The 22774-nt window shown below is 45.6% G+C and overlaps 1 protein-coding gene across 1 annotated transcript in view; it reads left to right on the top strand.

The window, feature by feature from the left end:
• The window catches only part of LOC121869144, a 96370-nt gene that overhangs the window by 70946 nt on the left and 2650 nt on the right, over positions 1–22774 (top strand). The window contains exons 2-3 of the mRNA XM_042370334.1: positions 12051–12203; positions 13096–13280. Coding sequence (XP_042226268.1) covers positions 12051–12203; positions 13096–13280 — 338 coding nt within the window. The remainder of the gene's footprint in view (positions 1–12050; positions 12204–13095; positions 13281–22774) is intronic.

Genomic DNA, 22774 nt, shown 5'->3' with positions numbered 1-22774 from the left:
ATTATGGCACTCTGTCAGCCACAACATGATGGCACTTCTCTGTCAGCCGCAACATGATGGCACTCCTCTGTCACTCCACAAATATGATGGCACTCCTCTGTCAGCCACATTTGGCACCTCTGTCACCTGACAACATGATGGCACTCCTGTCAGCCACAACATGATGGCACTTCTCTGTCAGCCACAACATGATGGCACTTCGTCAGCCACACAAATATGATGGCACTCCTCTGTCGGGGCCACAACATGATGGCACTCCTCTGTCGCCACAACATGATGGCACCTCTGTCAGCCACAACATGATGGCACTCCTCTGTCAGCTACAACATGATGGCACTCTCTGTCAGCCACAACATGATGGCACTCCTCTGTCAGCGCTACAACATTATGGCACCTCTGTCAGCTACAACATGATGGCACTCCTCTGTCAGCCACAACATGATGGCACTCCTCATCAGCCACAACATGATGGCACTCCTCTGTCAGCCACAACATTATGGCACTCCTCTGTCAGCCACAACATGATGGCACTCCTCGTCACTCCACAACATGATGGCACTCCTCTGTCAGCCACAACATGATGGCACTCCTCTGTCAGCCACAACATGATGGCACTCCTCTGTCAGCCACAACATTATGGCACTCCTCTGTCAGCCACAACACATGATGGCACTCCTCTGTCAGCCACAAATACATGATGGCACTTGCCGCCACAACATGATGGCACCTCTCTGTCAGCCACATCATGATGGCACTCCTCTGTCAGCCACAAATATGGCACTCCTCTGTCAGCTACTAAATATGGTGGCACTCCCTGTCAGCCACACAACATTATGGCACTCCTCTGTCAGCCATAAATACGATGGCACTCCTCTGTCAGCCACAACAACATGATGGCACTCCTCTGTCAGCCACAACATGATGGTACCTCGTCAGCCACACAACATGATGGCACTCCCTCTGTCAGCCACAACATGAGGCACTTCCTCTGTCAGCCACAACATGATGGCACTCCTCTGTCAGCCACAAATATGGTGGCACTTGTCAGTTACAACATGGTGGCACTCCTCTGTCATTAATACAACATGGTGGCACTCCTTGTCAGCCACAACATGATGGCACCTCTGTCAGTTACAACATGGTGGCACTCCTCTGTCAGTCACAAATACGGTGGCACTCTGTCAGGCCACAACATGGTGGCAATTCTCTGTCAGCCAGCTAACATGGTGGCACCTCTGTCAGCCACAACATGGTGGCACTCCTCTGTCAGCTACAAATACATGATGGCACTCCTCTGTCAGCCACAAATACGGTGGCACTCCTCTGTCACCTACAACATGATGGCACTCCTCTGTCAGCTACAACATGATGGCATCTTCTGTCAGCTACAACATTATGGCACTCCTCTGTCAGCTACAACATGATGGCACTCTCTGTCAGCCACAACATGACATGGCACTCCTGTCAGCCACAACATGATGGCACTCCTCTGTCAGCCACAACATGATGGCACCTCTGTCAGCTACAACATTATGGCACTCCTCTGTCAGCCATAACATGATGGCACTCCTCTGTCAGCCACAACATTATGGCACCTCTGTCAGCTACAACATGATGGCACCTCTGTCAGCCACAACATGATGGCACTCCTCTGTCAGCCACACCACATGATGGCACTCCTCTGTCAGCCACAACATGATGGCACTCCTCTGTCAGGCACATAACATGATGGCACCTCTGTCAGCCACAACATGATGGGTACCTCTGTCAGCCACAACATGATGGCACTCCTCTGTCGCCACAACATGATGGCACTCCTCTGTCAGCCACAACATTATGGCACTCCTCTGTCAGCTACAACATGATGGCACTCCTCTGTCAGCTACAAATATGATGGCACTCCTCTGTCAGCTACAACATGATGGCACTCCTCGTCAGCTACAACATTATGGCACTCCTCTGTCAGCTACAAATATGATGGCACTCCTCTGTCAGCTACAACATGATGGCACTCTGTCAGCTACAACATGATGTACCCTCTGTCAGCGCAACATGATGTATAATTCCTCTGTCAGCTGCAACATGATGGCATCTCCTCTGCTAGCCACAACATGATGGCACCTCTGTCAGCCACAACATTATGGCATCTCCTCTGTCAGCCACAACATGATGGCACTCCTCTGTCAGCTACAACATGGTGGCACTTCCTCTTGTCAGCTACAACATGATGGCACTCCTCTGTCAGCCACAACATGATGGCATTCCTTCTGTCAGCTACAACATGATGGCACTCCTCTGTCAGCCACAACAGGTCGGCACTCCTCTGTCAGCCGCAAATATTATGGCACTCCTTCTGCTACCGCCAACATGATGGCACTCCTCTGTCAGCTGCAACATGATGGCACTCCTCTGTCAGCCATACAACATGATGGCACTCTCTGCCGCCATGATGGCACTCCTCTGTCAGCCAGCTACAACATGATGGCATTCCTCTGTCAGCCACAACATGATGGCACTCCTCTGTCAGCCACAACATGATGGCACTCCTGTCAGCCACACATGATGGCATTCCCTCTGTCAAAGGCCACAACATGATGGCACTTTCTGTCAGCTACAACATGATGGCACTCCTCTGTCAGCCACAACATTATGGCACTCCTCTGTCAGCCACAACATGATGGCACTCCTCCGTCAGGCCGCAACATGATACGGCACTCCTCTGTCACCACAACATGATGGCACCTCTGTCAGCCACAACATGATGGCACTCCCTCTGTCACCCACAACATGATGGCACTCCTCTGTCAGCCACAACATGATGGCACTTCTCTGCCGCCACAACATGATGGCACTCCTCTGTCAGCCACACCATGATGGCATCTTCTGTCAGCCACAACATTATGGGCCACAACATGATGGCACTCCTCTGTCACCCACAACATGATGGCACCTCTGTCAGCCACAACATGATGGCACTCCTCTGTCAGCCACAACATGATGGCACTCTGCCGCCACAGCTTACGCACTCTCTCGTCAGCCAATATGATGGCACTCTCTGTCAGCCACAACATGATGGCAATCCCCGTCAGCCACAACATGATGGCACTCCTCTTGTCAGCCACAAATATGATGGCACTCCTCTCTGCCGCCACAACATGATGGCACCTCTGTCAGCCACAAATATTGCGCGACTCCTCTGTCAGCCACAACATGATGGCACTCCTCTGTCAGCCACAACATGATGGCACTCCTCTGTCACCCACACAACATGATGGCACTCCTCTGTCACCCACAACATGATGGCACCTCTGTCAGCCACAAATATTGATGGCACTTCTCTGTCATTAGCCAACATGATGGCACTCCTGTCAGCCACAACATGATGGTACCCTCTGTCAGCCACAAACATTGCGGCACTCCTCTGTCAGCCACAACATGATGGCACTCCTCTGTCACCCACAACATGATGGCACTTTCCGTCAGCCACAACATGATGGCACTCCTGTCAGCCACAACATGATGGCACTCCCCGTCAGCCACAAATACGATGGCACTCCTCTGTCAGCCACACATGATGGCACTCCTCTGTCAGCCACAACATGGTGGCACCTCTGTCAGCCACATCATGATGGTACCTCTGTCAGCCAACATATATATCTCCCTCTGTCAGCCACAACATGGTGGCACTCCTCTGTCAGCCACAACATTATGGCACTCCTCTGTCAGCTACAACATGATGGTACCCTCTGTCAGTCACAAATATGATGGCACTCCTCTGTCAGCTACAAATATGATGGCACTCCTCTGTCAGCCACATCATGATGGCACTCCTCTGTCAGCTACAACATGGTGGCACTCTGTCAGCCACAACATGATGGCACTCCTCTGTCAGCCACAACATGATGGTAATTCCTCTGTCAGCTACAACATGGTGGCACTCCTCTGCCACAACATGATGGCATTCCTCTGTCAGCCAGAACATTATATGGCACCTCTGTCAGCCACAACATGATGGTACCTGTCAGCCAGCAACATTATGGCACTCTGTCAGCTACAACATGGTGGCACTCCTCTGTCAGCCGCAACATGATGGCACCTCTGTCAGCCACAACATGATGGCACCTCTGTCAGCCACATCATGATGGCACCTCTGTCAGCCACAACATGATGGCACTCCTCTGTCAGCTACAACATGATGGTGACCTCTGTCAGCCACAACATTATGGCACTCCTCTGTCAGCTACAACATGATGGCACTCCTCTGTCAGCCACAACATGATGGCACTCTCTGTCAGCCACAACATTATGGCACTCCTCTGTCAGCCACAACATGATGGCACTCCTCTGTCAGCCACAAGCAACATGATGGTACTCTGTCAGCCACAACATGATGGCACTTCCTCTGTCAGCTACATCATGATGGCAATTCCTCTGTCAGCTAATAAATATTATGGCACTCCTCTGTCAGCCACAACATGGTACCTCTGTCAGCCACAACATGATGGCACTCCTCTGTCAGCCACAACATGATGGCACTCCTCTGTCAGCCGCACAACATGGTGGCACCTCTGTCAGCCACAACATGATGGCACTCCTCTGTCAGCCACAACATGATGGTACCCTCTGTCAGCCACACATCATGATGGCACTCCTCTGTCAGCCACAACATGATGGCACCTCTGTCAGCCACAACATGATGGCACTCTGTCAGCCACAACATGATGGCACTCCTCTGTCAGCCACAACATGATGGCACTCCTCTGTCAGCCACATCATGATGGCATTCCCTCTGTCAGCCACAAATACGGTGGCACTCCTCTGTCAGCCACAATACGATGGCACCTCTGTCAGCCACAACATTATGGCACTCCTCTGTCAGCCACAACATGATGGCACTCTCTGTCAGCCACAAATATTATGGCACTCCTCTGTCAGCCACAACATGGTGGCACTCCTCTGTCAGCCGCAACATGATGGCACTCCTCTGTCAGCCACAACATGATGGCACTCCTGTCAGCCACATCATGATGGCACTCCTCTGTCAGCCACAACATGATGGCACCTCTGTCAGCCGCGTAACATGATGGCACTCCTCTGCCGCCAACATGATGGCACTCCTCTGTCAGCCACAACATGATGGCATTCTCGTCACCCACAACATGATGGCACCTCTGTCAGCCACAACATTATGGCACTCCTCCTGTCAGCCACAACATGATGGCACTCCTCTGTCAGCCACAACATGATGGCACTCCTCTGTCAGCCGCAACATGATGGCACTCTCTGTCAGCCACAACATGATGGCACTCCTCTGTCAGCCACAAATACATGATGGCACTAGTCCAGAATCAAATGTGGGTTTCCCCTGGTATGGCAGGTGGGAGGAGGAAAGAGGTCCATTCAGTTGGTGCCAGTGCAACACCTTACTGCCACCACCCACCTGTTTCACCCCACCCAGGCAGTGTGGGGGAGGGGTTGTTGTGTGTGGGGAAAGAGGTTGTAGTGTGTGTGGGGGAAGGTTGAAGTGTGGGGAAAGGGTTGTAGTGTGTGGGGAAGAGGTTGTAGTGTGTGGGGAAGAGGTTGAAGGTGTGGGGAAGAGGTTGTTGTGTGTGGGGAGAATCTTGTGGTGTGTGTGGGGGAAGAGGTTGTAGTAAGGGAAAAGGTTTTAGTGTGCGTGGGAAGAGGTTGTAGTGTGTGGGGAAGAGGTTGTATTGGTGTGGAAAAGGTTGTAGTGTGTCGGAGGAGAATTGTAGTGTGTGGGGAAGGTTGTAGTAAGGGGAAAAGGTTTTAGTGTGCGTGGGAAGAGGTTGTAGTGTGTGGGGGAAGAGGTTGTAGTGTGTGGGAGCAGAGGTTGTAGTGTGTGTGGCGGAACAGGTTGTAGTATGGGGAAAAGGTTGTAGTGTGTGTGTGCGGGAAGAGGTTGTAGTGTGTGGGAGGGATGTGGGGAAAAAAGGTTGTAGTATGGGAAAAAAGGTTATAGTGTGTAGGTGAAAGAGGTTGTTGTGTGGGGGAAGAGGTTGTAGTGTGTGCAGGAAGAGGTTGTTGTGTGGGGAAGAGGTTGTAGTGTGGGGGAAGAGGTTGTAGTGTAGTGAGGAAGGAGGTTGTCTAGTGTACACAGTCAAAAAAAGTATCTTTACATAGGGTACTGATGAATTTCTAAATGAACACTTCGACTCCTGTTGTGTAGATAGGGTTGTCAGAATCTTTGGTCCGTTGTGTCATATTGTAAAGATAATTTTTTATGGTTTTTCATACGTCAAGAACACTCGCATCACCAAAACACAATTTGGGAAATCGTGTTGAAATTCTCCAGTGTATGAAGGAATCACTTCTGTTAGCGGTATTAAGTTTTGCATGCCTGAGTATGTTGACAAGACGAGTGTTTCCAGGAACTTAATCCAGAACCGAGGAGGAAGGCACTGAATTATTGGTCTCTCTCTCTCTCTCTCTCTGTTTTGTTAGTGGGAGGTGGTGGGAGGAAGACTTGTGAGAGGGAAGTGAGGTGGTGGAGAGGTTAACGATCACAGTGTTCCAAGGTGAACGGCAGTGACCAAAAACGTGTGCTGGGCAAGAAGAAAGGTTGCATCACTTAAAGGCAGATGGGTAGTTCGGATTTTCTTTATACTAAAAAAAAAAAACTTATAAATCTTTACTGAAGTTTTACACGAGAATAATGGAAACAAATTGGCTACATGTTATTTTTTGTGAACTAATATTGTAATAAAACTCAAGCGATGTAACTTATTTGGTACGTTAAATGTGATATAGAAAATATCTGACCTGGTGGGGGTGGTATTGTGAGGATGGTGGTGGTGGTGTTGTGAGGATGGTGGTGGGGTGGTGTTGTGAGGATGGTGGTAGTGGGAGGGTGGTGGCTGCGAGAGGATGGTGGTGGTAGTGTGAGGTTAGTGGTGGTAGTGACGGGATACCCGAGGCACCAACTATCTACAGAGATAGTGAAGAAAATAAATTAAGCGAGATATTAATGACTAGTAACAATGTTAGTAAACAAATAGATAAACTAAAACCTAATAAGTCGCCAGGTCCCAACGATATATTTGCCAGAGTATTAAAGAAACGTAAGAGAGAACTTAGTCCTTGAGGATAGCGAATGTGATACAGATTTTCAAGAAGGGAGATAAATCACTATCCTCAAACTACCGTCCAATCAGTTTAACATCAATTGTAGGCAAATTATTGGAAGCAATAATTTCAAACTCAATTCAAAATCACCCTGAGAAACACAAATTGATCCAGCATGATTCCCAGCATGGCTTCACAAGTAGGCGTTCATGTCTGACAAATTTATTATCATTCTTTTCAACTGTTTTTGGATCAGTGGATGACGGACACGATTCTGATGTGGTTTACTTCGACTTTAGCAAAGCCTTCGACAGGGTCCCCCACGAAAGACTAATATGTAAAGTGGAGGCTCATAGAATTGGAGGAGGTTTTCTAAACTGGATTCGGGTGTGGTTACAGGACAGGAAACAGTCCGTATTAATGGCACATATCTGATTGGGGTGACGTCACTAGTGGAGTACCCCAAGGCTCAGTGCTTGGACCATTATCATTTATTTTATACATAAACGACATAGACATCTGCGTAGACAGCAACATGAATAAATTTGCTGACGACATTAAAATAGGGAGAAATTAAATCTGACGAAGACTCGGCAAAACTACAGGAAGATCTAAACAAATTTTTCGCATGATCTGAAAAGTGGCAAATGAAATTTAATGTGGAATATGTAAAGTACTTAGTCTAGGAGATGTAAACAGAGAAACCAGATGTCAGATGAACAACGTTGATATAGAAGTCCGACGGTGAGAAAGAATTAGAGTTAATGATAAGTAGAAATCTTAAACCAAGTAAACAATGTGTCTTTGCTCGAAACAAGGCTACCAAAGTACTTGGGTTCATACAAAGGAGTGTTAGTTTCAAGACTAGCGAGGCTATCCTGAAATTATATATCTTGCGCTTGTGAGACCCCACTTGGATTATGCAGTTCAGTTTTGTCACCGTACTACAGTATGGATATCGAATCCTAAGAAACATGCATAGGAGGATGACAAGACTAATCCATGGTATGAGGAACCTTGAATACAGAAACAGGTTAAAGCGTCTGAATTTGCACTCCCTCGAGAGACGTAGATTGAGGGGCGATATGACCGAGGTGTATAAATGGAAGTCAGGGCTGAACAAAGGTGATATAACAAAGGTACTCAAACTATCCAACCAGGATCGAACTTGTAACAATGGTTTTAAATTAGAAAAAAATTAGATTTAGGCGCGAGATAGGTAAACACTGGTTTGGAAATAGAGTAGTGGATGAGTGGACTATTTACCGTACTTCATCATTACTCGAACACGCTGCGTAGCTTCAAATATATGTTGGGCAGATATATGAGCGATAGGAGTTGGGTGTAAACGGGACTGTCTAGTATGGGCAGCTTCCTCCATTCTTATGTTCCTATGGTGGTGTTGGTGCTGTGAGGATGATTGTAGTGGTACTGGTGGATGCTGGTGGTATTGGTGAATGTTAGTTGTAGTGGTGAGGGTGGCGGGGGAGGGGAAGCTGGCGCACTGTGAATGACGCCAACGCAGCGAACGAGAGCCAAATGTTTCGTGGTGCTGGCCAAACACACACACACACACACACACACACACACACACACACACACACGTAGAAATAAGTAAAAAATCACTTATTTAAAGAGGTTGTTAGCGTGAGAGTAACCATAGCTTGTGAGGAGTAGCCCCTAGCTTGTGAGAGTAGCCCCTAAGCTTGTGAGAGTAACCATAGCTTGTGAGAGTAGCCCCTAGCTTGTGAGTAACCATAGCTTGTGAGGTAACTATAGCTTGTGAGAGTAACCATAGCTTGTGAAAGTAGTCCCTAGCTTGTGAGAGAAGCCCCTAGCTTGTGAGGTAACCATAAGCATTGAGGTAGCCCCTAGCTTGTGAGGTAACTATAGCTTGTGAGGTAACCATAGCTGAGGTAGCCCCTAGCTGTGAGTAACCGCTTGTGAGAGTAACTATAGCTTGTGAGAGTAACCATAGCTTGTGAAAGTAGTCCTAGCTTGTGAGGAGAAGCCCCTAGCTTAGGAGAGGTAACCATAGCTTGTGAGTAGCCCCTAGCTTGTGAGAGTAACTATAGCTGTGAGTAACCATAGCTTGTGAGAGTAGTCCCTAGCTTGGAGAAACCCCTAGCTTGTGAGGAGGGCCCCTGGCTTGAGAGTAATCATAGCTTGTAGGAGTAACCATAGCTTATGAGAGTAGTCCCTAGCTTGTGAGAGTAGTCCCTAGATTGTGAGAGAAGCTAGCTTGTGAGAGGGCCCCTAGCTTTGTGAGAGAAGCTAGCTTGTGAGAGTAACCATAGCTTGTGAGAGTAGTCCCTAGCTTGTGGAGAGAGCCCCTAGCTTGTGAGAGAGCCCCTAGCTTGAGAGAAGCCCAGCGTGAGAGAAGCCCCTAGCTTGTGAGAGTAGTCCCTAGCTTGTGAGAGAAGCCCCTAGCTTGTGAGAGGGAGCCTAGCTTGAGAGTAACCATAGCGTGTAGAGAGAAGCCCTTAGCTTGTGAGAGTAGTCCCTAGCTTGAGAGTAACCATAGCTTGAGAGAGTAACTATAGCTTGTGAGAGTAGCCCCTAGCTTGTGAGAGTAACCATAGCTTGTGAGAGTAGCCCCTAGCTTGTGAGAGTAACTATAGCTTGTGAGAGTACCCCCTAGCTTGTGAGAGTAGCCCCTAGGTTGTGAGAGAAGCCCCTAGCTTGAGAGTAACCATAGCTTGTGAGAGTAACCAAAGCTTGTGAGAGTAACCAAGGCTTGTGAGATTAACCAAAGCTTGTGAGATTAACCAAAGCTTGTGAGAGTAACCAAAGCTTGTGAGAGTAACCATAGCTTGTGAGAGTAACCAAACCTTGTGAGATTAACCAAAGCTTGTGAGATTAAGCAAAGCTTGTGAGATTAACCAAAGCTTGTGAGAGTAACCATAGCTTGTGACAGTAACCAAAGCTTGTGAGAGTAACCATAGCTTGTGAGAGTAACCAAAGCTTGGGAGAGTAACCAAAGCTTGTGAGAGTAACCAAAGCTTGTGAGAGTAACCATAGCTTGTGAGAGTAACCAAAGCTTGTGATATTAACCAAAGCTTGTGAGAGTAGCCATAGCTTGTGAGAGTAACCAAAGCTTGTGAGAGTAACCATAACTTGTGAGAGCATCCAAAGCTTGTGAGAGTAACCATAGCTTGTGAGAGTAACCAAAACTTGTGAGAGTAACCAAAGCTTGTGAGAGTAACCCTAGCTTGTGAGATTAACCAAAGCTTGTGAGAGTAACCAAAGCTTGTGAGAGTAACCATAACTTGTGAGAGTAACCAAAGCCTGTGAGAGTAACCAAAGCTTGTGAGAGTAACCATAACTTGTGCGAGTAACCAAAGCTTGTGAGAGTAACCAATGCTTGTGAGAGTAACCATAACTTGTAAGAGTAACCAAAGCTTGTGAGAGTAACCAAAGCTTGTGAGAGTAACCATAGCTTGTGAGAATAACCCTTCAGGACAGGGCCCATCTTAAGTTGGATCAGTAAGATCAAAATTACTATAATAACCTGGTAAATGTGGCAACAGTTTGAACCTGATAATAAAGACGACTAACCACCTCCCATCACCTGCTAGGTAGTGTGTTGAGATGTGTGAAGACGTGTAGAGGCGTGTTTAAGTTGTGTTGAGATGTGTGAAGACGTGTAGAGGCGTGTTTAAGTTGTGTTGAGATGTGTGAAGACGTGTAGAGGCGTGTTCAAGTTGTGTTGAGATGTGTGAAGACGTGTAGAGGCGTGTTTAAGTTGTGTTGAGATGTGTGGAGACGTGTAGAGGCGTGTTTAAGTTGTGTTGAGATGTGTGAAGACGTGTAGAGGCGTGTTTAAGTTGTGTTGAGATGTGTGAAGACGTGTAGAGGCGTGTTTAAGTTGTGTTGAGATGTGTGAAGACGTGTAGAGGCGTGTTTAAGTTGTGTTGAGATGTGTGAAGACGTGTAGAGGCGTGTTTAAGTTGTGTTGAGATGTGTGGAGACGTGTAGAGGCGTGTTTAAGTTGTGTTGAGATGTGTGAAGACGTGTAGAGGCGTGTTTAAGTTGTGTTGAGATGTGTGAAGACGTGTAGAGGCGTGTTTAAGTTGTGTTGAGATGTGTGATGGTGTGTAGATCTGTATGGAATTGTGTAGAAGTGTGATGACGTTTGTAGAGGTGTACAGAAGATACATATATCTTTATTTAGTAACCATGTAATAGAAAATTGTCACTCAGATTAAGGCAACATGGAGGAAGCCATATTATTGTATCTCTTTTGGATCGGTTGTAATATAATTTTAAAACCGGAATAAAATTTTTATGGACGACCTGTATTATATGTGGCCAGTGGATCCATAACACAGATAAAAAGTTGTGTGTGTTATTACTAATGATTAAGTTACTTATGGTGAATTTCGCCTGTGAAGACACTGAGAAAAGTTCACTTCCCACAGAAACTATTGAAGATGAAGGCGATGTGAAACGTGATGTGTTTATCTCGCAGACTTATATGAGCCACTGACAAGCACAACATATGACATATGAGTGTCATGGTCTTGGCGTGACCCACCTGACGCAGGCGTCGTGTGGCACTGATGATAGCTGCCTAGCCTCTATGCCTCCCCCTCCCCCAGCAAGATATCTTGCATTTCAGTACCATCATACGTCAGAAGTTTCACAAGTGCATGACTTGCTCACTCTTGCTCCCCCTCTTCCAATACTGTACCTGGCAAGGGTGAGGGGAATCTCACGTTGGTTGTCTGTGTTTGAACTTTGGAGAGGTGCTGGCCTCCACACAGGGCTGAATTAGTTTTTATTTATCACTAGCTGTAGTGAATGTCGATCCAGATTAGAAGTACAGAATTTGGAAAAATCTAGGATTGTAGGTGATAAAATGAATTGAATTGAGTCACACTTCATTATGAATACTTTATAGGATATGTTTCTTTGTGTCAATTAGCTGAGTGAGCTTGGCAGTGAAGGTATTGTTGTCCCTACAGGGCGGGTGGCACTGGCTGGGATGGTCGGCAGACGCGTGGTTCTGGGTGGACCATCCTTACATCATGAGCGTGTGGGGCGTCGTCTACGATGATGTCACCAGCAACGCCTTCTACCTGCTCGACACACCCATCGCCACCCTCGACCAGATCCAGGTGAGTGAGAGAACACCGTCAGCGCCTTCTGCTGTTGACACCGCCGGCGGCGGCTCCTACGGGGGTTCTCACAACAGTAGCAGTTCATCTACTGTTATCCATGTTCGTTATTCAGTAACTTAAAAGTACCTATACTGTACATTTTAATGAGTTCCCTAAAGTTAAATTTATTCACTGAGTGTCTTGAGCAGTGATTAGAGAACTATGACTTGGTAATTAATTAAATACATAGTTCACTTTGGTACACAAGGTTGGACACATTGTAAATATTACTGTACAGTGTCTCTATGTGACGTCCATATAATAAGTCAGCTGTCATCCACAATATTTAGTCAGCAATCAATAAAAAAATTTTTTAGTTCGTACCCGACCCAGAAGTTCCCTATACTGACGGTGTTCTCGACTCTTGGCCTCACTCACCCATAGATACTATATACTGTATACGACATTTTCTTCAGTATGTCAAGTGAAGCTCTTTAGTGCTACAGGACCACATCCCTTGAGCGGAGCAACAAAAATCCTCGTTCTCACTCATAGTGTACACGACACATAGTACCTCCCACCTATACAGTACACGACACACAGTATTCCACATATAGTACACGACACAGTACACCATACACAGTACACGAGACAGTATTCCACATATACAGTACACGACACATAGTACACCACATATACAGTACACGACACATAGTACCTCCCACATATACAGTACACGACACATAGTACACCATACACAGTACACGACATACAGTACCGATACACAGTACACCATACATAGTACACGACACACAGTACCTCCCACATACATAGTACACGACACACAGTACATGACACAGTACCGATACATCAGGCTCAACATCACTAATTACGCTCCTGGTGTCAACAGACGCGATTGACGGCGTGTGGATGCTCAGTGCCGGAGGAGCTGGTGTGGACGGTGGTGTACCAGGTGGGGTCAGCGCTTCTTCACATGCTGCAGAGTGGCCTACCCTACACACCCCTCGCACTCGACAACATCTTCCTCTTGAGAGACAGGCTCGCCCTCGAGAACATGCTCTCCAGGAAGCACAGGTGAGGCACTCTGTGTGTGCGTGCGTGTCATACCATAGGAACTTACAGCATATTAGGATGATCACTTGGCTACAGGGTAATGGTTAATGGTTGTGTACAGGGGCGGATTGAGATCCTAAATATGACCTATTTGGAGGTAGAGTCTTGGGTCTTAAACAGGATTCAAGGTCCAAGAGGACAGTGAGGGGGGGGGGGGCAGCTCTTAGAAACTATTGAATTTTTAAATGTACTTCAGCCATTTGGAAGGCATTTATATCATAAGACAACACACATTCTTGGCATGCGACGACCTCTAGGTTTTCGGACCAATGTGACAAAAAGATGACTAGTAGGTCTTATAAGAGGTCGTTCAGATATCTAGATGGTCCGTCCCTCGTCACGATCTTCAAGAGTGAGGTGCTTCCCCGTCTGGACCCCGAGTTATAGTAGAAACTGTCAATTTATTGAAATTGTCCAAAGGAGGGCCACCAGACTGGTGCTTGCTCTGCGCCGTCTACGGAACCTTAGCTACCCAGAGAGATTAGAATGTTTGCAACTGCGTAGCTTATACTACAGACGGGCAAGGGGGGACCTAATTGAAGTGTATTAACATACCTGGAGCTTGCAGACGCCCGCCCTACAAAGGGTCACAGCTCAAGGTTGAAGAAGCCGCAAGTCCAGAAAACAGCGGGAGTGAGAATTGTGAACTCTTGGAACAATCTGCCACAGAGTGTTGTGACGGTACCGAATGTGAGCTCTTTCAAGGCCAGACTTGACCAACACTGGAGCAGGTTCCGATACATTCAGGAGCCAGTTCATTCCCAGTACTTGCCAACAGTGCGTAACATAGACGTGACCGACCGCACAAGCGGCTAACGAGCCGATCAGTGGCGAAAATGATGAAAGTAAACAAAACAAAAAACTATATATTTTCTGGTTTTTTTTACCATTTAATCAATGCAAAATGTTACAGGTATACTTAAACAGGACTAAACCTTGAGTGCCGAAGATAAAATATGACCTTCCATCAGTAGTTGAGTACAATTGGTGGTCACATCAGCCTTCTTCGGTGTAGCTCACCAAACCTCAGCATCCAGCTGCTTATCATTGTGAACGTGCACCAGAGCCATCCCGCTTTGTCTTAATGTATAATACTTCGGGTGTTAGTGTAAACACTTACCTCTCGCACTGTAACGTGAGAGGTAACACACATCAACCATTGAAGTTTATTGTCACATGGAGACAGTGTTTCCGTGGCAGTCTAGGGAAGAACATCTTTTTCTCTTCTCACTATTTGCAGAATTTCTGATCCCATTTTAAGCATTACCTCCAGGACTGGTCACCGTGACCCAACAGAACTGTTGAAAGGAAAGTTTCCAATCTGGTAACTGGTTCATGATGCCATGATGCCATTCTTAACCACCTTGTTTCATGGAGAAAAGATCTAGTCTGACAAATTCACTCCCCTTCCTTTGATTTTTCTAAGGCATTTGTCAAAATTACACATGCACGGCTGGCCTCGTAAGATCCAGCCACACGACATCACAAGCAAAATATTGTATTACATTAAATATTGGCTCAAAGAGGTAACAAAGGGTGGCCATACAGTAAATGAGTAGATTAAGATGGGAAAAAAGTTGTCGGTGGAGTACCACAAGGGTCTAATCTTATATATATGTATGTATAGATATCTCATCAGTCTATATAGCAAGCGGATTTCCATATACAAAAAATACCTCGCTAGTCGGGAATTGACCTCTGCGTGTGAATAGGGATCGGAACCACCGCTCTGCAAAGACAACAAAGGCGACCCTAGGCATTATTTTATTTCATACAAAGCCTGTTCATTCGTCTTTGTTAAGCAACGTGAACCTCTATTGCCGAGCAGGAGCCTGGACCTGGAGGCAGCCAGTTCTGGTGTATGTGTTGCTACCAGCAGAAATACAGGACTTGTGGCCATATCAATGTTTACACAAGCATACCTTAGTTTTAGGTTAAAATAAATTACTGCTCAAGTATCATCGTGGGTATTTACTTGCTGGGTGCCAAAATGATGCGAAAGACTGATAACTCCAACATAGAAGTTTTCATCACTGTTCTCTATTTCATTCTGCAAAATATAAGTTTTCGTCACTGGTGTTTATATTTAATGTTGTGGTATAAGGGGCGGACTTTTCTTACTTCATACTATTTCATATACTTTTTCTTTTTATACCTTCAATATATTTATATACTTATATTCTTTCTTATATTTTCTAAGTCACCAATTTGTAAGAGTCCTGTTTTCCTCCTTATACTATTTCATATTATATTTTGTTCTAGTTATATTCGAAACCATGTCATGATTATTACAACACTTATTATACTTACAACGGTATCCTGCCACCACCCAGACTTTTATTAGAATACAACATATCTCATGGAACTGTTAGGTAGCCTGCTACGAGCTTCTAGGCACGTGAGTTATAATAGCTATTTAGAGAACCAATGGGTAGAAGGAATAGAGTGGTGATACTTGTAGTTTACTTATCCAATATTTATTAACATATGGAGTGAATAAGATATTAATTAATTACACTCGGACCAGAGTTGTTCACTTAGGTCTTACTTTACACATAGCAACATAGATATAAATTTCTTGATTACAACACTACACACTCATTATATTACTTCATTGTCAATACAGATGATTATATAACACACTCGACAAGATCCAAAATTAAGATATTATCAAACACATCCTGCTAGTTTGGAATGAACAACATGGCACTTTAATTCCGCACTGCGTTCCCCGAGTAATCTTGTCCTCGGATTCTAATCTCACCATATTCAAGACATCCTTCAAGAACCATCTTGCCCATAGGCGGCTACCGAACCTCAGTAGTGGTGCCACCACAGACAGTGCCTGGAGAATTCGGGGAAATGTCCTAGCGTGGATAGAAGACTTTCTACATGACCGCAAGCAGTGTGTGATGATTAATGGTACGAAATCGTCATCTGTACCTGTCACAAGTGGGGTACCACAGGGCAGTGCCGCTGTTGTTTGTTTGTTTCATAAATGACATGCCTGACGTTGTACACTCCTCCATAAAAATGTTTGCCGATGACGCCAAGTTATTTCGGGAAATTAAGAACCAAGCGGACTGTGAAGAGCTGCAGAAGGACCTCTGTGGGCTACAGGAATGGTCGAAGAAATGCCTGCTGAGATTCAATGTAACGAAGTGTAAGAGGATGCACCTGGGGCGTACCAACGGTAAGGAGGCGTATCATATGTCCCAACGGGATGAAGAAACTGCACTAGTTGAGACTGTGTGTGAGAAGGACCTAGGTGTGTATGTTGACAATGAGCTGAAGTTCTCGGGCCATTGTGAGAAGAAGGTAAATCAGGCAAATATATTAATGGGTCTTATAAGAAGGTCGTTCAGATATCAAGACGGTCCGTCACTCGTAACGATCTTCAGGAGTGAAGTGCCTCCCCGTCTGGAGTACTGTCACCCCATCTGGTCCCCGAGATATGCTAGGGACTGTCAGTTGGTTGAAAATGTTCAAAGGAGGGCCACCAGACTGGTGCCTGCACTTCGGCACCTCAGTTACCCTGAGAGATTGGAGCGCCTGAACTTGCCTAGCTTATACTACAGACGGGCAAGAGGGGACCTAGTTGAGGTGTATAAGCATCTCAGGGGGCACTACTCAGTTGAGTGTCCTTACTTGGAGATGGCGGACGCTCGCCCCACAAGGGGTCACAGCTCAAGATTGAAGAAGCCGCAAGTCCAGAAAACCGTGAGGGCAAACTTTTTTGGAGTGAGGGTTGTGAACTCTTGGAACAATCTACCAGAGAGTGTTGTGACGGCACCGAGTGTGAGCTCTTTCAAGACAAGACTTGACCAACACTGGAGCGGGTTCAGGTACATTCAGGAGCCGGTGCATGCCCAGTATTTGCCAACAGTGCGTGACAGAGACGTGACCGATCGCCCGGGCGGCTAGCGAGCCGATCTTTTGGTGAAGAAGATAAATGAAAAGGAAAAGTAATCAGAGACGTGACCGATCGCCCAAGCGGCTAACAAGCCGATCAGTGGCGAAGAGGATAAAAGTAAAAAAGTAAATAAAGGAAGAGTCACTAATGTGAGTCTCCCTTGTGCATTCGTATATATGTGAGTCTGGGGCAGTTCCGGCCTACGCATACATACCAGAAAGATACATACCAGAAAGGCTAATCTCATCAACAACAGAAATTCTATTCAACTTAGTCGCTGTACACTCAGCTATGAATGTTAGTGTCACGGGTCAGGTTAATTTCTTATGTCTATTGTTATTATCTAATCAGAGATTGAGTTTGTCAGGAAAAAGTGAAATGGACGTTAAACACGTACTAACAACTCTACTTACCGGAAACCACAAACCACAGTCAAGGAATTCTTCCTGGAGAGAGCCGTTAGGTTTTGGAGATTTTGAGTTTGACTGAATCTTTTCAGGAGATTAGTGACTTTCTGAAATAGACAACTGACACTAACTGAACTACAAACATCAGATTCTCTAATGTTTGGGCATCAAAATAATCTAACTTCAGTAGCAATTGGAAACTCATGGTTATCCCCAAGGACGATATAAGGACATGCCACTCGTACTGACAGACTTGACACTCACTTACTTGACAAGTTTTACCGACAATAAGGACAGTTGAAGCTTTCAACATCACTCACAATGGATCTTGAAAGTTCCAACTGTAATCAGAGATATCTAAGTTGCCTCAACTTATGCAACCACAGTTGCAATTTCAAATTCTGTCATTATACTAAGGAATAACGAAGTCGTGGGTGCACTCTAAGATAGAGAGAAAATGGAGTATCCAGGTGTCCTGAAGCGATGAGAAAACGGAGTCCTGAGACGGGGGACTCAAATAAAGAAAGTATAGCTACATGTTTTGTGGGCTATTGAGCGAAATATGAATCGTCTGATTTTACGTTAACTGACGTATACGACCATGGTTATTACAAGGTCACCTCATGTGAGGTCATGTAATTCACACCCAAGCGTGATACCCCTTCTCTCAGCTGCCTCTTCAAACTGTAAAAGTTTGTCTTTCTGAAATGTGGGACTTTAGTGGAATTTTCCTTGCGGCTGCCGTGAAATTCTAATTGGAATCTTATTTTTTTTTTGATCACTGTTAGCAAGTTCGTTCCCTACCTCGACATTACTATTGAGGTTTTCTCTGTTTGACAACTAAATCGAGTATATTATTACCCCAGGTGGGTTCGGTTATATGTTGGCTTAGGAATCAGTCCTGGATTGTTTCAAGAAAATCCTCTGATTCTGAGTTACCCGTAAGGTCAATCCAATCTATTTGGCTAACGTTTAAGTCTCTTACCAAACAGACTTTGCTATGTTTGGAATCCCCATGCATTTCATCCCATATAAGTCGCTCATTAACACTTATCAAGATTAGGAGGTCTATATATTACTCCATACTCCTGTGATTAATTTTTCCCTTCCATCGATTAATTCTATCCAAATTGTTTCTGTATTTGCTCAATTTTTATTTCCTTACTTATTTCACACTTCAGATTATCCCTGACATAAGATTGCTACTCCGCTTCCTTTCCTAATCTGCCTATCGGTATGGAATAATTTGTAACCTGCTACTTCTTACCCTATGAAGGCTGAAGTGTTGGTCAAGTCTGGTCTTGAAAGAGCTCACACTCAGTGCCGTCACAACACTCTCTGGCAGATTGTTCCAAGAGTTTATTGCTCTCACTCCGAAAAAGTTTGCCCTCACAATTTTCTGGACCTGCAGCTTCTTCAACCTTGAGCTGTGACCCCATGTGGGGCGAGCGTCCTCCAGCTCAAGGTAAGGACACTCGACTGAGTAGTTCCCCTTGAGATGCTTATACACCTCAATTAAGTCGCCCCTTGTCCGTCTGTAGTATAAGCTCGGCAAGTTCAGGTGCTCCAATCTCTCAAGGTAGTTGAGGTGCCGAAGTGCAGGCACCAGTCTGGTGGCCCTCCTTTGAAAATTTTCAATCAACTGACAGTTTCTAGTATATCTCGGGGACCAGACTGGGTGACAGTACTCCAGATAGGGAAGCACTTCACTCTTGATGATCGTTACGAGGGATGGACCATCTAGATATCTGAACGACCTTCTTATAAGACCTAATAATTTATTTGCCTGATTTACCCTCCTCGCAATGGCCCGAGAACTTCCGCTCATTGTCAACATACACACTTAGGTCCTTCTCATATTCAGTCTCAAATAGCGCAGTTTCTTCATCCCGTTGGGACATATGATATGCCTCCTTACCGTTGGTATGCCCCAGTTGCATCCTCTTACACTTCGTGACATTGAATCTCAGCAGGCATTTCTTCGACCATTCTTGGAGCTCACAGAGATCCTTCTGCAGCTCTTCACAGTCCGCTTGGTTCTTGATTTCCCGAAATAACTTGGGGTCATCCGCAAACATTTGTATGGAGGAGTGTACAGCGTCAGGCATGTCATTTATGAAACTGGAAGGCCCATGTAAATAACACAGTCAAGGCATCCTCGTACCGTCTCTACATGCTACGACGACTTAGGTCACTTGGGACACCCACACCAGAGCTGAGGACTATCTACAATGCCTTTATTCTCCCCAAACTAAAGTATGTGTCACCAGCCTGGTCATCTTCTCTCAACTCCACCCAACACCGTCGGCTAGAGAAGGTACAGAAAAGGGCCTACAGAATCATGCTCGGCGCAGAATACTCCGGCTACATCAACGCTCTCTCCACCCTGGAAATGCCATCCCTCAGTGACCTCCACCACCAAGCATGGGAAAGGTTTGGCAGCCAACTAATGCACCACCCTCGTCATCGCCACCTCCTACCACCGGCAGCCCCCCACCCACCTCACGCAGTCTGCCAGTACAACAAAATTCAGCCCATAAGAGCCTGCACCGATAGATATAAGATTAGCACCATCCCATCTATTGTTAAAATAATAAACAACTCCTGATTTATCTACTGTACAGCCCTGTAAATGTATTCAACGCATATTATATCATTATGTCTAACTCAAATGTAAGTGTATATTTTCAGCCACCGGCTGCAACTCTATTAATAAACCGTTTATTATTATTACAAACAAACAACAGCGGGCCCAATACACTGCCCTGTGGTACCCCGCTTTTGACAGGTACAGAGGATGATTTCGTGCCATTAACCACCACACACTGCTTGCGGTCATGTAGAAAGTCTTCTGTTCACGCTAGGACATTTCTCCGAATTCCATACCCTTCCAGTTTGATTTTCAGCCTTTCGTGGGGTACTCTATCGAAAGCCTTGTCTAAATCTAGGTATATATTGTCTATATTACCACCCTGTTCCAGATTATGGGTCCAAATATCCAATTCCTTGAGCAATTGTGTAAAGCAGAAGCGCCCCGGCATAAAGCCGTGTTGGCAATCCTTGACAAAGTTGTTTCGTAGTAGATGTTTCATCGCGGCATCTTGATAATGCTATCAAGTACTTTGCATACTATGCTGGTCAGGCTCGCCGGTCTACTGTATAGTTGTTCATGGAGTGACGATTGCCCTTTTTGAAGATATGACTCACATAAGTCATTTTCCAATCACTGGGGACCTTTTGTTCATCCAGGCATTTACAGAACAGGATCTTCAGGGGCTCAGCAAGCTCGTTGCACAGTTCTCTTAGCACTCTGGGATGCACCATGTCAGGGCCGGGACTCTTATGGACCTTTAGCTTTGACAATTTATTTCTTATACCTTCTGCGAACACAATGTGGGTCAGTGCTGTGTCGAACCGTCTGTCCTTAAACGCAGGAAGGTTAATCGCATCCTCTCTTGTGAACACCGTAGAAAAGAAGCTGTTCAATGCCTCAGATTTGTCCTGGTCAGAATCTGCGTAACTACCATCTTCAAGCCTTATGTCTGATACTCCGACTCGCGTTTTTAATTTCGACTTTGCATGGCGGTAAAACGCCTTTGGGTTTGACTTGACCTCGCTTGCAACCAGCCTCTGGAACTCCTTTTCAGCCCTTGTACATTCTGACTTCGCTTGGTTTCTGGCTCTTGCATACATCCTCCTGTATTGCTCATCGTTTGACCTAACCCACGTCTTGAATTTCTGGGGGTTTTTCTTAACTTTGTCGACCGCCGCATGGTTCATGTGTAGGGGTCCCCTTGTATTCCTAGAGGCACTGGGTTTGATCTTGGGGATATATTTATCGATCAAATGGGTCACTTTACTAGTTATGATATTCAGCATAGTGTCTGCGTTCTTGTGCCTTAGTGAATCAGGCCAGTGGATTCCCGTAATCTCCTCCCTCATCCCGTCGTAATTTCCCTTGTAATATTTGCACATTGGCCTGGCTTTATCATGAACCTGGTAACAGATAACTCTGAATAACAACACTACATGGTGACTGGTGCCAACTGGGGCTAGATGTTCCAGTTTGGCCACTATATCCTCTTTGTTTGTTATGATGAGGTCAAGTGGCTTGGGTGTTTGCTCCCTTCTGTAATGTGTTGCATCTGTAACATGTTGGAACAGAAAATTATCTCTCGGAGTTTCTTGAAAAAGAGTAGTAGGGTTATTTAAGTCATTTGGGGGTGAACTCGTTTCTCCTGTCGATGTTGCCACAGTTAAAGTCCCCCATGATAAGGAGGTGCCTAGGGTTGAGCATCGCTGCGTTGTCTATTAAAGCTCTTAAGTTCCTTTGATTTGGGTAGGCTACAGTTTGGGGATCTGTAGATACACTCGACAATAAGGAAGTTCCCTCCCTTTAATTTAATTTTACACCACTTGGACTCTTCAAAAACACCCTCTCCCTATACCCTCGCATGGCTGGTTCTAAGGTCTTGCCTAGCACAGATAACCTTACCGCTGCCGAATAACTTCCATTTTTTTATCCTCACTCGCTAGTGTAATCCTGAGGTAGCGAGGATTGTCCTTTTGTTTTTGTCCCAGCCTCCTCACATCCTGAGGGGGGCATCGTGTGTTCTCTTACTCTCGGCTGTCTCCGACTGGTTCTCAGGGACTCCAAACACTATTATGTTGTTCGTGCGCTCGAAACGTCCCTCTCCATTATCAGTAGGTCTGCTAGTTGGCATCTCTTCAACACCCTTCTGCAGAGTCCCTTGCTGATGAAGGACCTGTTCGGATTCTGCATTACTCTCCGTCACTCTTTTTATAAAGATAAAATTCTCGAGATTCGGTTGGTGGGAACAAATTAAAGTTTGATGAGTGCTAGCTGTGGAGATGGAGCTGGTAAGATACTTAAAACAATGCGACGCACCTCGAGTCTGTGTAGTAATTTACCTCATCATACACGGGCAAGCTTTTCTGCTCTTGGAATAAATAACTAAGTCTTACCAACGCACCCAGGAGCCCCACCAACCGTAGAGAACGTGTAAATCTGAAACTTGCTATGGGTACCTTAACTGGTTTTTTTTTTTTTATTGGTTGATTTTATTGGGAGTTTATCACATGGGCAATAAAATTACAATACAGGTAAGAACACC

This window comes from Homarus americanus, unplaced genomic scaffold (assembly GCF_018991925.1).
Source record: "Homarus americanus isolate GMGI-L3 unplaced genomic scaffold, GMGI_Hamer_2.0 scaffold32583, whole genome shotgun sequence".
Classification (NCBI taxonomy): Eukaryota; Metazoa; Arthropoda; class Malacostraca; order Decapoda; family Nephropidae; genus Homarus; species Homarus americanus.
Note: the sequence above shows the minus strand (reverse complement) of the source record. Positions and strands in the feature narration are given on the sequence as shown.